We start from the raw sequence: 15,351 nt of genomic DNA, 5'->3' as shown, positions 1-15,351 counted from the left end.
TTTTATTCACGTAAATTAAAGCCCTTTGAAAGTAAATATGCAATAATAGGCAAGGAAGGGCTAGGTATCTTTAACACTAGTACATTTTAAGTTCATAATCTATGGCTATCCTGATAAAGTCCTTACTGAACATGAGTCCTTTACCGAGTTTTTCAAAGGCTTTAATCACAGTCCAAAAGGAACTCGGTGACAAATGATCATTCAGGTCTTTGGAGCCAAGATAAGATATCTACCTGGGAAAGCAATTATCATAGCTGACGCATTATCCCGCAAATCCCGCACCATACTGCAAAGAACCATTAATTAGACTAAACAATATAGAAATATCCGTGCCTATTGTTAAAACCGTATCTAAACAAGAAAATTCCTTAAACCAAGAGATCGCGAGCATTGAATACCTGGGTCGGAGCGCAGAACTGTTACAAACTGAACAAAGCAAGAGTCAGCAGCAATAAGCAAAATAATAAACACTTCGAACGAAAACAGGGTCAGCAGCAGCTAAGCAAAAACAATAAACACTTCGAACGAAACAGGGTCAGCGGCTAAGCAAAAACAATACACACTTCGAGCAGAAACCCTAAAGCAAAAGTATACTTAAGGTATGTGTATCAGAATAATGTAATCAAATGTAGTATTATATGTAGGTCCGTGACGAGGAAAACCCGAAGAACACAGCAGATGACTAACGACCAGGTAGTAATAATAATCTCTTTCATACCAATCGTCATAAACTGGTTGCATTCCGTCATCCAGGTTTCCCTACTATGTCACAGAAAGCCAAATCACTGTTTTACTGGCCTACAATGCTTACAGATATAAAAAGCACATAACTAATTGTAACACGTGTCATGAAAACAGGGGATACACTAAGACACCTGTCAGTTTAGGAGCCTATCCTGTGCCAAATCAATCCTTGAAAGAATATACGTAGAATTATTAACAGAATTACGAGTCTGACAGAGGGAATAAACACTTCTTAGTGTCAATAGTTCCTTGACACGTTATATAGAATTAATAGCACTAAAAACAAACACCGCAATTGAGTGCGTTAGGAATATTTATGAGTGCTAAATCAGTAAACATGGAATTCAACACATGATAATCTGACTCGGGTGGTGTAAATCAATAATAATCTCCTTAACACGTTGTGTGAATTCCTTTCCATTAAGAAAACCAATAATATATTTTATCACCCAGAGTCAATCGGTTTGGTAGAATAACTGATAATTAAATAGGAAGTGTCAATGTCTTACGAGTTACAACTCGTGATGTTGGATCCGAACTGGATTATAGCGGTTCTCGCGGTTTTAAATACCTTTATCATTTATATCTTGTATCTATAGAATTAATGCCGCAAGTAGCCTTATACGGTACGCCGCTAGAACACTTTTCCACATATTCAAGCCAACCATTAATTTATCAAATATATATAAATAAATAAATATAAAAAAAAATAAAATAAAATAAAATAAATATGGATACAAGTGGAGTCAATATAATACACTCCGTAAGAAGTCGGAAGGGTTACAAATTATAATAAAAAAGGAATCACGATAAAATAAATAAGCAAAACGTAACCATTAAATATCCAAATATATATGCGTAAAGATTTGAACTCTAACTTAACGCTTTAGTAATGACAAATAAGCTAAAAGTTCAAACCACATATCAAACCTACTGACATATTGTCTGTCCCGGTGATTTATATTCGTAGTCAATGAAAAAAAAAAATTAAATAAATAAATAAATAAACTAATAATAAATAAATAAATAAAATAAAATAAAATAAAAGAGATTTTAAAATCAGGAAGTCTAGAAGTGAAAATGTTATCTATGGAATCAATCCTATATGAATCTTATACAGGGCTAATAATATATATAGAATTTGTATGGAAACCTTTTTCATTAGTTTCAATAAGGAATATTTAATTTACCATAATCATGCAGTTTTCCAACATGAAACTAATATATTGTTCAATTTTGGTACTGTTTTTTTTTCAGACATTCTTCTCATGCGGGTGGAGAATTAAAACACTAAAATATCATTTGAAAATACTAAAGTCGTATCTCTTACAGCAAGTAACGTAACTCTTAGCTGGCTGAGAGCAATCTCCTGCCAAGTGACGACGTCATCATTGCCGTATCAGCATTTGTTCCTTTTAACCTCAATAATCTGCTTACACAGGCTTCATCTCGCGATTGCAAAGCAGATTGACTGGAGAAAGGAATGCTTAGTTCATGAACTTCACATGTGGTTCATAGGTCACATGACAGGCCACATAACATATTCTTATCCGTGTGTGTAATGCAATTAGTTAAGGACTTGCAATCATTTTAAAATTAATGAACAAAATAAGCAAATAGAATTTCTATAACAACAAAATGAATTAATTTTTTTTTCTGAACCTCATAGACATTTAGAAGTATCAAGATATGTATATATGATTATTTACTTGCAACATTAGCCTATTACAATTCAAGTAAAACATTCATGGGAAAATGTCACATTTTCTTGAAAAACCCAAAGTTTATTTAGAAATTAGTTACATCGTGGGTTTTTTTCGTTGCATCTCCTACCTATTAATAATGTTTTAAAAGTTAACCTCAGAGGATGCGCACGAGAAAATTGAATATGAAACTTTTGTTAGGGCACATAGAATCATGATTAATATTCTCTTTGACTCTTATGTTGCCTGGCAATCTTACAAATAGCTCCGTTTTCCACTTCTTTGTCTAGTAATTTACTACCAGTAATATCGAATTTTCTTTGGGATTTGTATTGATATCTGTTTATTTGTTATAATTATGGATATTTTTAGTCATCATAGACCTGGATAGGTTCACTCATTGTTAATGCCATGGATAAAAAAGTTTGTACAGCGGACTCTTTTGAATTCCAAAATATCAGTGAATTCATGTGGGTTAAGTCTGGTCTAAATGGCTCTCTTCCCTCCCCTGTATTTGGATGTCGTTTGAATTTACTTTGCCCTCGTGACAAGTATAATTTCACTTGCAGGCTGATTAATGGAACCTGGTTACAGTATCCTGCAGTACGAGAATTTCACATCGCAACTTCGAAAAAATCGTTCGTCGCAGCGGACGACTACAGTCAAGTAACAACCGCCTACAATGTGAAAGGAATTTCATGGACTTCTTCGACCGACACCGTATCTCGTCGTTAATCTCGTTTTAATGCGGAACGCTCCGGCGGCTGTCGGAATCGACTACGAATGGGACATACTTCCGACAATTACGACCCGAAGGATATTCAACTCTACTTTGCTGGCGAAGGACTCGTGCTGGGGATGTTTTTTTTATTCATCGCGAACGTAATCGTGTAGCTTAGGATGCAGAGAATAAGTATGAGCGCAAAATGGAACGTTGGACCCGCCCAGGCAAATTTTCCCCTTGTTTTAACCATTGAAAAAGGCCGTTTCAATTGGCTAAAGGTGGTTGTCTGGAACTGTGTAATGGACGATTGTGTGATTGTGAGTTATCTGGCGTCACAACTACCAGGGTCACCGACGTGTGTAATGGACGAAAAGTTGTTCGAAAGCTAGTTAAATGTGAAGTAGTATAACCTCGGTCGTGTATCCTATATATATAAATGATCATAAATAACAGAGTCGAAATATATCTTTGCGTGTACGCAATAGGAATCTCTTATATAAATGATCATAAATAACAGAATCTAAATATATCTTTGCGTGTACGCAATAGGAATCTATTTAAAGTGCACATATATTAATCATAATTATATGAATCCATATACATATGTATAAACAAATCAGGTAGCCTATAATCAATCTGTTACCTTTCATCTTACCAATATCTGCAGTTATATATGAGTTAGTATATTGATTAATGAATCAGAAATCAACGAATCAATCAGCATAAACATTAATAATTTTATCAATTCATATATGATATTTTTTATCAGTTAAAATATGATTTTTATCATGTTAATCTTCATTCTATGCAATTATCAGAGTACATTAGTATTTTCTGTAGCATATGTATCTTAATGAGATGAAGTGAAAAACTGTATCATTATATATATCATGTGATCACTATTATTTACCAATATCATTGTTTTCTATTTTATTACTTGAATCAATTCATGTACACCATGAATTTTTATTTACTTATATATATATATATTCACATAGTGTCTGTATCACACTCCTATAAGTCAAATGCAAGTCAAGTTTGAGTAATATTCAGTAGTTGGTTTTGGTAGCTGACCGAGCTAATGTAAGTGTTTACATAATAAAAATATGGAATGTTAGTCCATATATATAAAAGAATAAAACTAAAGAGGTCAACCAGATTGCTTGCAGGAATGTGATCAGACTAGAGACGCTAAAGATGACGTATACAATAAAAGTAGGCTAAGATAACATGTCGTCACCTGTAGTCATTCAATTGTTTATAAACATTAGTCCAAGCTCCCTGCTTGAGACAACTACCGCCTACGTGATCTGTAGCGTGTCTCATTTGATTGTGTGTTCGTATGAAACTATGTCATTGTATGTATGTTCATATGTTCGAACTACTGTCTGTTCCTTCATAACTTGTAACAGAGATGGTAGACAAGCAGAACAGAGTTAGCTCTAATAGATGCAGGTGTCGGTTGAGTGGTTAGCTTTAAACCCGAACTGGTTCAGTGGTGTATAGAAAGGGGAGAAGTCTCCCTATAGGTTTGTTATTTTCAAGTGCTAACCCTTGGTCTCCCCAGAGTTTATCTAAAATAAATTTAAAAGTAATTTTTAATCCTAATAATATGTTTTGTACATTTTATTTCAATCATTTAATGCTGCTTCCTTTGAATTTTTATCAGCAATTTCATTGCCTTCAATTCCAATATGGCCGGGTGTGCAGCACAAGGATATCTTGATATTTCGAATGCTTAAAAAATGAATATTTTCTTGTATTGCTTTAATAGCAGGGTGATGATGAGTACAAGAATCTATTGCTTGAATAGCACTTTTTGAATCACTATATAGTGTAATGCTTGCTGGGAGTTTTAGGGATTTTAAACAGAGCCAATGAAATTCCTGCCAATTCAGCGGAATATATGAAGCTTTAAATAGGCATTCTTCCATGATAGTATTTTTCGTCTGTAATAACTGCGAACCCCACAGCAGTATCAGTTTTTGAGCCATCTGTATAAATGGAGATAGTATTTGCATGAATTTCTTGGTGTTCCAAAAATTTGTTTGACAGCATAACTTGGAATTTCATCTTTTTTTAAATCGAATAACTCGTGGCATACATGGGGCAAATGGTTCAGGAATTTTAATAGTGGCACATTATAATTCTTTATGTATATTTTCAGTCGTATAACAAATGGGTAAAATGAACGTGTCCAGTTCTTTTTGGAATGGTGGTATTTTTTATAATTCTACTCAATTTTGATTGGTATCTTAATGTCCGTGAATAGAAGTTTTAACTATATTCGACCCTTCTTTGATCAAGTGAACACAAACCCGTTTCACTATAGAGAAATAACAGGTGTAGATTTAAATGCACCCGCAGCATATCTCAAACCTGCATTGTGAAGAGGATCTCATTTTTCCAATGCACTGGCAGATCCAGAGGCATATAGATGCGACCAATAATCAATTTTACTCTGTATCAAAGTCTTGTGTAAATAGAGTAATGTACGTCTATCCGAGCCCCACTTGGTATGTGACATTTCTTCAGTAATGAAGTACTTTCCAACAGCTTTCACGTAGGTAATTAATGTGAAATTTCCAAGTCATTCGTTGGTCAAAATGCAACCCAAGAAATTTGGTACAAGTAACAAAATTATTGGTTTATCATACAGTAGCAATTTCATTTTCAGTACATTTTTTTTATTTGTAAAAGTAATGGCTATAGTTTTGCTTGCCGATATAGTGAATCCGTGTGCAGTAGTCCACGATAGGATAAGATAAGATCAAGAGATTTTTGTAGTATGATTTGTCCCGTATAGATATCAGAGTGGATATTCCAAATGGCAAAATCATCTACATATAATGAACTCTGTACACCAGTTGGTAGCAGTTTGGTAATGTCATTAATAGCCATGATAAAAAGGATGGTGCTCAAAACACTACCTTGTGGAACTCCTTCATGTTGTGGATACTCCTTAGATAAAACACCATTTATCTTTAAAGTTCTTTCCTTTAAAAATTGTACTATGTTTAAGGGTAAAATTCCTCCCGGTTCAGAATAATGCATTTCTTTTAAAATCTGATGGTTCCATGTCTTGTCATGGGCCTTTTCCATATCAAAGATGGCTGTGGCATAGTATTTTGAAGCAAATGCTTTCCCAATATCGATGTCAAGTTAAGTTAAAGGATCAAAGGTAGATCTTAGTTTCCTATATCCATATTGTGAAACGGAGAAGTATCCTGTCTTTTCAAGAAACCATATTAATCTGCTGTTAATCATTTTCTCAAACAATTTACATAAACAGCTTGTTAATGCTACAAGTCTGTAGCTGTCTGTGTCATAAGAATCTTTGCCTGGCTTCAAGAATGGAAGGTCCAGTGCTTTCCGCCAATCTTGTGGGAAATATATTTCAAACCATATTTTGTTATATAGCTTTAATAGATATTGTAAACTGTTTGGGTGAAGGTGTTTCAACATTTCAAAAGTTATCATATCTTCACCAGGGGCTGTATTGGAGCATGTTGACAATGCCGATAAAAGTTCATCCATGGTAAAGCAATCATTGTATGAATAATATTGATCAGACTCAAAATTAATTGGAATTTTTTCTTCTTTTTCTTTAATGGTGCGAAAAGATTTTATTATCGAACCTTTGGAAATATTACTTAAATGTCCTGCTAGGCAAGTTGCTACCTCTTTAGGATCATATATCAGTTTGCTATTGATTTTCAAAACTGGGATTGAATGTGCTTTCCTAGTATTTTATGCACTTTTTTCCAGATCTTACTTAAGGGCATCGTTCGTTGCACACCGATTTTACGTAGTTCCACCAAGATTTTCTTTGTGCTTTATTAAATATTCGTTTTGCTACAGCACATGACTTTTTATAATTATGTAATCTGAATAGTTTCTCGACTTCTTAAATTTTCTTTGGGGTTTAATACGGGCCTTCTTTGCTTTTTTACACTTCTCATTCCACCAAGGAACTGGACATTTAATCTTTACTTGGGCTACAAATGGTATAGATGACTCTGTAGCATCAATTACCAGAACTAAAAACATAACCAGAATAGTTTCTATGTCCAAATTATTATCCCATAATGGAACATTCTTCGTGCATTCACTAAAATCTTCCCAATTGGCTTTATTAACATTAAATTTATTAATTGATATCTCTCCAGTGAAATTTAGAATACTAATTAAAACAAGAAAATTATCACTACCACACAAATCATCATAAGTGTTGGTTTGTCTTCATTTAATATATAGAGTTGAATATCTATAATAAAATCAAGTATGATGTTACCCCTGGAGTTTGATTTTACATCATGCCATGATAAATGTTTTGCGTTGAAATCTCCTATAAGTAACATTAGTTGGGAAAGTTTCTTGACTAAGTCATTCAATTTTTCTATATCTATATTTTTATTTGAACTTAGATATGCAGAGCAAATCGTTATAATTTCATGTAGTTGAATCTGAACTGCTAAGGCATTTATTTCAGATGAAAGATCAGATATTGTGAAAGGTACATTTTTTCTAATGAGAATCATATTACCTGGCTGATTAGCAGAGCGAGGTTGATAACGTGTAAAATTTATTTGTAAAACTGGAGGAAATAGGTAAAAGTGTTTCACTGAGGCAGATACAAATTGGGCTATACTCAATTAATTTAAGTAACTAACTTGTTTTTGTTAATGCTTCGAATGTTCCATTGCAATTTGAATGAGGGAGTGTCATTAATTTTAGAAGTGAATTTTACTTATTTTCTGTGTCCACTTAGTTTTTGAATTGGAACTTTTGATATTTTTGTTGCTGTACAAAGGAATTTTGCTTCTAGCACCTTAACTATAATCTGGTAGCATAGGATAGTCTCGTACTATTGACTTATATTGTTTTATGTTTGGTTTTCTTGTAGGTTCCTTAGATTTCTGTGAAATCATTTCGGATGAATAATTTTCTGAAGGGTCTTTGCTATTGGTGGTATAAACAATGGTTTCTTCTGCACTGGAAGTTTTCAGACATTTACTATTTGGACTATGAAGGTTGTTCTCGTTCTTAGGTGAGGATGTTTCACGGTGTTTTCTAGGTCTTTCTCCTATCTCTGTAGGTCCATCTAGTTCACTTAGTATTTCCTCAACTTCTTCAGTATTTATTGGTTTGTTTTTGTCATGGATTATCTTTGAAGATATATTTTCTTCTTTCTTTTGGCATTTGTTAAGGTGCAAATTATCAGAGACGTCCTCTCCCGGTTCATCAAGATGATCATCTACTGCAAGGTTGGACAGTACTTTGAACTTGTTACTTATCTCCATGGTATTGTTTTTATCTGATTTTTTTACAGTTATTTGATTTCTGGTGTTAGAAGATTGGGTAGCTTGTGAGACATCATTGGATATCAGTTTGCTTTGGTGTTTGAGTGTATCTGCTAATGTTTTGCGGGGAAGCTGCATTCCTTCTTCTTTCATGTCTTCCTTAGACTCCTTAACTGTTATACCAAATTTTCTTGATCTGGTAAGGGCTTCTTGGAAATATCTGAAATATACACATTCCCTTACATAAGCATGGTGCAAACCTTTACAGTTAAAAGCATTTTTTAGGGTTGGTGCATTCATCACTACTATGCTCCAAGGAGCCACATTTAAAGCATCTAGGCGAGCCCAAAGACTTGCATCGTTTTGCTGTATGTTCAAATTTCAAGCAAATCTAACATTGCATAGGCTTTGGATGTTCTTCTTTGACTGCAATTCTTTTGTTTCCTATTTTCATATATGTTGGAATTGTTTGCTGTCAAAAAATAATTTCAGCTATTTTCAGACATCTACCAGTTTTAGCATTTTTCTCTCATAAACAATAACTGATTTAACATTATGCTTTTGATCTTCCAGGAATTCTTTTAATGTTTCACACAGATTCATTGGTGTCATTTTCAATTATAAGTTTATCCAGCAACATGATTCCAATTCTAGTGTTATAATGGGCCTCGTCAGAAGCATTAACATGGTGAAGTCCAGGTTTTGTAGTTTCAAGTAGTTTTTTTTTTCTTCTTCTTCTTCAGATTTAGCTTTTACGACGATTTTGTTTTTTTCCGATTGAGAACCTGGGATTGTCACAGCCAAGAATTTTCTTCGGTGAGCGGTATATAACCAAGTCACTTAGAGGGGTTACTTTTTCGCTATTTTGAGTGCGATATACAGAGACCACACTGGAGAAAAAATATCTTCCATAGTTATTCTTTTAAACGTTCTTCTCTTTTGAGATAGTGTGTTTGGTATGTATGGCTCTAAAGTAGCCATACTGGAGTTTTGGAGGGATTCCATGGACAAGTCCTTTGAAGAAAGGATAGGCTCATCAGCAGAAATGGGGGGGGCCGACTGCCATATAACATGAAAACTTAGTTCATCCAGTCACACTTAAGAGGACGGGTCATCCTAGGGGTAATTAGAAATCGGGGGACAATATTTATAGCTTAATTGATTTAGCGCAGGGTTTTCTGCAGGTTCCTCTTAGTGAGAATAGTAAGGAATATACGGCCTTTTCAGTGGCCAAGGGACACTTATGAATTTACGCGGATGCTGTTCGGTTTATCGGGCAGTCCGATGACCTTTACCAGGTTGGTGAACACAGTTTTGCACGGGTTATCGGGTAAAAATGTTTTTGTATACATGGATGACATATTAATTGCAACAGACTCGATCGTGCAACACCTGGAATGGGTTAGAGTAAACGACGATAAAGTCAAAGCAATAGCGGATTTTCGCACCCAGAAATCAAAGAGAGAAATTAGTTATTCCTGGCCATGGCGGGGTTCTTCCGTAGATTTGTGAAAGGGTTTTCTAACATAGCAGCTCCCCTAACAGATATATTGCGGGAAGACGTTCAATTTCAATGGGGAAGACCCCAGAATGATAGTTTTCAGAAACTTATGGACGCGTTAATGAATCCCCGTTCTGAAATGTCCAGATATCAGCAAACCATTTACATTAGTGACTGATGCCAGTCAGGAGGGTATAGGTGCTTGCCTTATGCAAAATTTGATGGGAAATTCAATCCCATAGCATTTTATAGCAGGAAGTTTAGGACAAAGGGCAGCAATGAAAGATTAATGGCTACCATAGATAAAGAAGCCTTTGCAATAGTTTAAAGTTTAATTCACTTTAAAATGCTACTGATGGGGAATAAAGAAGTCCTTACAGACCACAAGCCATTATTGGATCTTTTTAATAAGCCCGATTTGTCACCTAAAAGAGCTTGATGGCTTTTAACTATCAGGGACTTCAATGCAAAGCTCAAATATATAGAAGGCAAATTAAATGTAGTAGCAGATGCCCTTAGTAGTTTTTATGTTATAAGTTACCTTCGGGGTTAGAATTAGAAGGTAATCTGTTGGTCAGGAAAATTAAATATAAATTAAGGACTAGTGAAAGTAAAGGAGACAACACAAATCGTAATTCCAAAGGTCCTAATTCCAGTGGTTTGGGATATAGTACATTGCAGGTTCGGTAGTCCACACTTGGGGATAGAAAAAAACTTATGAGGTGCTTGCTAAATATATTTGGAAAAGTATGGTTAAAGATGTGGAAAATCTTGTGAAAAACTGTACAGTATGCAATGCTTGCAAACCAGCAAGGATAACTTTCTGCAAATTAGGTCATATCCGATACCAAGTAGACCTTTTCAGAGAATACATATGGATATCCTAGGAAATGTTTGTGAATCTAGATATGCGACTAAGTACCTGTTAGTGATAATAGATGAACTTACGAGGATAGTAGAAATTTTTCCACTTAAGCATAAAACAGCTGAAGATGTAGCTATAGCATTTTTCAATGGTATCATTTGCAGATATGGCTCACCCGAGGTTTTATTGACCAACAATGGCAGAGAATTTGTAAACAAAACTTTGGAATGCTTGCCAGAAGTCATGGGGATACAGAAAGTAACAATTATTCAATACAGACCTGAAGCTAATGGATTATGTGAAAGAGCAAACAGGAAAGTGCTCGAAGCTCTCAGGAAGACTGTAGGTGGTAATGATAAAAACTGGGATAGATATATTGATGTTGTTAGATATAATATTAACACTATGGTTTGTGATTCCATTAAAACGTCTCCATTTGAAGCTTTGTTTGGTTGCCAAGCACGAGGCACATTTGATCTGCTAACTATACCTCATCATAGAGAAGATACAATCGAAGCATTAATTTCCACAGTGAAGGAGAGGCACACTTGTCTCAACCGTAATCTCATGGCCACGACCCGAGAAATGGTAGAAAGAAGTAATAGTAGAACATCTGATGTTAAAATCAAAGTTGGAGAAAAGGTATTTCTAAAAATCAATGTGAGAAATGAGCTAAATTACAAATTGGGTCCGAAATTTGAAGGTCCTTTTAGAGTCGTTGAGGAAAAGACTGGAAACGGATTTATAGTCTTAGATGAAAAAACAGGTCGGTCAAAATTAACTCATATCAACACTGAAGAGAGTTGGTTGTGGTAACGAATATAATATTGCGCAGTTGCATTTTTTTCTGATTTGCCAATTCATGGTGAAATGTGCTTAGTCAGTTTAAGTTAATTATTTTCTCTTTCCTTTATTCTACTATTTTTCTTACTATGAGCAAACTGCGGCGATTTGGTGTAAAAACCAGAGGTAACTATTTCACGAGGAAAAACGGGGTGGAAAGTATGGCAAATTTCTGTCAAGCTGAGAAATAACATAACAGATCCGTGTGGTGGTCCCTGGCAGTATGAGTTGTGATGGCTGGCTTGACCACCACACAAAACACTAAACTTTTACCAAATAGTATTCACCAAAATACCATACTAAGTCCACCAAAGGTGGAATAGTATCCAACTTCAATAAGAGTGCAAAGTCAATTCAAGGGGACAAAGAAAATACTTCAAAAATATACTTAATTTTAATACACAACCTTCAGATAGAAATAACACCTGAACCTCAACAATACAATAATTAATGAGAAACACTCTCTTAAACTCCCTGCAAAAGAAAACAATTACACGATTAAAGAAAGGTCATCAACACATACATACTAAAAGGGGAGAGGGTCCAGAAAGGAGGAGGCAAGCGAAAAGTAAGAATATCCTAACAAATACAATCTAAATATCCCTAACAAGTTCCTCAAACGACTTTATAGGTCTCCTCTTAGAGGACAATAAACTCCACGTCTGGAGGCTTAATCTGGGTGGCAGGGAAAACTGACCCGAAACTATGGTGATGGAAGGCTTTCACAAGCTCCACTAATGACGTCAGCAGAGGATCACAGGTCGTGACCTCGATAAATAATTATAGGTATAAATATTATTACCTTGGGACAGAGAGGTCCCCTTGGCTTTTACTGAACCAAGGGCAGTACACAAAATGCAGAATAAAAGGTCCTTGCTGCAGAGTAAGGATATCCAGCTTCAAAACGTAGCTCTGCAATGTGGCGAGGAATAAATATAGTTCCAACAGCAATAATCGTGCCCTTCAAGGTTGGAGGCTCAGAAACACACCGAGGCAAAAACCTCCAAGCGTAAACCTCCATCCCTCGGATAACGAAGGATCGCCGCCACGTAACCAACACAACTTGAAAATATAAAACAGTCGTTAGCCAATAATAAACACCAAGATAACCACCGGTGAGGAGACAAAAAACTAATAAAGAAAGAATACAACACTTCCATACTTAACATTAAAAATCTAAAAACTTAAATAATTTAGAAATTAATGACAACTAAGTTACAGAGTTCATAGGGGCTGAATTTTTTTTTTAGCTATAATTTTTAGGGCTGAATTTTTTGTGGCTATTTTGGTGGTGAAGTTTTGGGGCTGAATCTTTGGTGGTGGATTTTTTGTGGTTATAATATTTGGTGGTGATCTGTGGTTTTACGAGCCAAAGAGGTGGGTATTGTGGTTCTTTTGGTGTTATGTCTCTTGGGGGGTGGCACTACTGCATTGTGGTTTTATGGGTCCCTATGACAGGGTTGTATTTTTATATTAACCAGTGGTTATATTTGGCAGTATATAATTGTTGAATTGTGCTTTTCTGTGGTTTATATCCCGACTAGGTGGTTATGCGGTTTTACATATACATGTGGCAGTATCATGAATGCGTTAAGTTTTCAAGGACAATTTTTGGGTACCTTTAAGGATGTCCTAGGGATAATTTTTGAGGAATATGGTTCTATAGTATCAGTAAAGATTTTTGGGCTATTTGAAGGAATAATGATTCCTGAGGTTGCAGGTCTGACTAGACAAGTCTAGCACATGAGGTATACACAGGTGGCTTAATGCTGACAATGCTGTGATGAGACCGGTTGCTGATTTTTCTTTTTCTTTTGGAGTCGATTACTCGGAGATTTGCAGCATTTTCAGGGATGTCGATGATGACATTACATGGGGAGGAATGTAAAGTCAATTCTTGTCGATGGGATATGTTGCGGCAGCAAATTCCGCAAGGATACACAATATATTTGGTAAAGGGGAAAGTTGAATTTTCTTTTTTGTATGTGACTTGATGTAAAGATCTTCGTAAGGAATTAGATAACTGACAGTTTTTTTTTTTTTTTTTTCTGGTCTCGTTCACGTTCAGATGCTGAGATATTGCCTAATCATCACCCTGGGGTTGATGGCGCTCGCAAAGACACAAGTACGACTGGGTCCCGGAGTGCTAATTGAGGAAGACCACCTGGTGTGGTTGTCGTCTGATAAAGTAACATTGAGCACTGAATTCGAGTTTGGGTTCAGCCAGATTGGAACTCGAAAAATCGCATAACAAAGTCGAAGGACTAAGGAGCAGGTTGAATAAGGTTGAGACAACAAGAAATCTATCCGGATCATTGGGTCGACTTTTAGCAGAAATAAAAATTACAGCATACAGGGTACAAGGCAAGATTGCAGAAACAGTCACTTTGAAATAAAGCTGGCCGAGGGGAGGGACCCGTCCAAGAGACAGAAAAGGGCAGTGCAGCTGTTGGCGGCCGGGGGTATAGCTATAGCGGCCATAGCCAGAATAGCAATAGAAAGTTTAGTAAAGGTCGTGACGTTAGAAGCGGAACTAGCCGAACATGGAAGAGCTCTGACTTCTCTTAGAGGGAGGAATGAGACATTAAAATACGGGTTTAATGAATCAAGTAAATTGTGAAGTATATTACACCTAACAGTAAAAGGGATTCGGGAAGACCTAGATGTCACCATTGTTTTTCACTATACATACTACACTAGTGAACATTGAAAGAGAAACTGAATAGTTGCAGAGTGAAATTAAAAGCAAAGTAGCAGTTATAGCAGCTTCACAGGGGAAAATTTCAAGGGAAATGTTGCTGTCAAGGATTTTGGAGTCAATCTTAAAAGATGCGCCATATGAATGAGGATCAAATGTTATTTTTACGGGAGATCTGCTTTATAGATACTATGGGGTTTTAAGAGTACAATTATCAGATAAGGGGCTACTTGTAGATATACCAGTTAGTGATAAAAAAAACCACTCCATAGCTATATATTTAGACCGTTTCCTAGTCCTTTCATGGGGTCAATAGTTGTATGGACAGGGGTAGAAACCATGGAGGAATTCCAGTCCTCGGCAGTTGACTATAAAGCAGGGTGTGTGTTAGTTTATGATAGATACGTATGTGAAAGTAGGATATTTACTCTAAGACGCATTGACCTGTCAGGGTGTGAACTAGAGTTAGCTCACGAGGGTATACTGGTTAGACAAGCGATGGATTCCTTGAATGCTGAAATGAAAAACAGCCAGGAAAGACGACCAATGCACTTTGAGGTCGGTGACGCCTCGGAAATCACATGCCTGGGACATGGAGCACCTGTGTTTGCTGGGTGCCACACAGGCCGTATCTGCGTGTGTTCGTATCGAACGATGTATGACACTGGTTATGGGGAATGAGTGATAAAAGAGGGCACGCATTGATTACTTGTGACAAGAGTGCAGAATACGCATGGAAGAGGTGTTGCAGATCCATCGAATAAGGTAACGTAAGAAAGACCTTTGAAAAAGTTCACCTTTGAAGTGATAATTAATATGTTGGAGAAAGAGAAGTGTAGTGCGGTACACATTCTTTTTGATTAACTTTCATGGGTAAAGTGGTGATTAATAATTGTGGTCTCTTTATTTCACATGGGTTCAGTCACCATATTAAAATGTTGTGGTTAGTCACAGAATGAGATTAAAGGGG

General features: G+C 35.9%; 1 protein-coding gene across 1 annotated transcript; it reads left to right on the top strand.

The window, feature by feature from the left end:
* The first annotated feature begins 11,083 nt into the window (after nucleotides 1-11,083).
* LOC135209386 (uncharacterized) lies at nucleotides 11,084-11,656 on the top strand. Its single transcript, XM_064242081.1, has one exon. The coding sequence runs from the start codon at nucleotides 11,084-11,086 to the stop codon at nucleotides 11,654-11,656; it is 573 nt and encodes a 190-aa protein (XP_064098151.1).
* Nucleotides 11,657-15,351: the final 3,695 nt, after the last annotated feature.

This window comes from Macrobrachium nipponense, chromosome 37 (genome assembly GCF_015104395.2).
Source record: "Macrobrachium nipponense isolate FS-2020 chromosome 37, ASM1510439v2, whole genome shotgun sequence".
Taxonomy (NCBI): domain Eukaryota; kingdom Metazoa; phylum Arthropoda; class Malacostraca; order Decapoda; family Palaemonidae; genus Macrobrachium; species Macrobrachium nipponense.
The sequence above is the reverse complement of the archived record's forward strand: the minus strand, read 5'-3'. Positions and strand labels throughout refer to the sequence as shown.

Bases quoted from the DNA above. Each gene is read 5' to 3' on its own strand.
- LOC135209386 (XM_064242081.1), top strand. From the start codon at position 11,084: ATGGGGATACAGAAAGTAACAATTATTCAATACAGACCTGAAGCTAAT.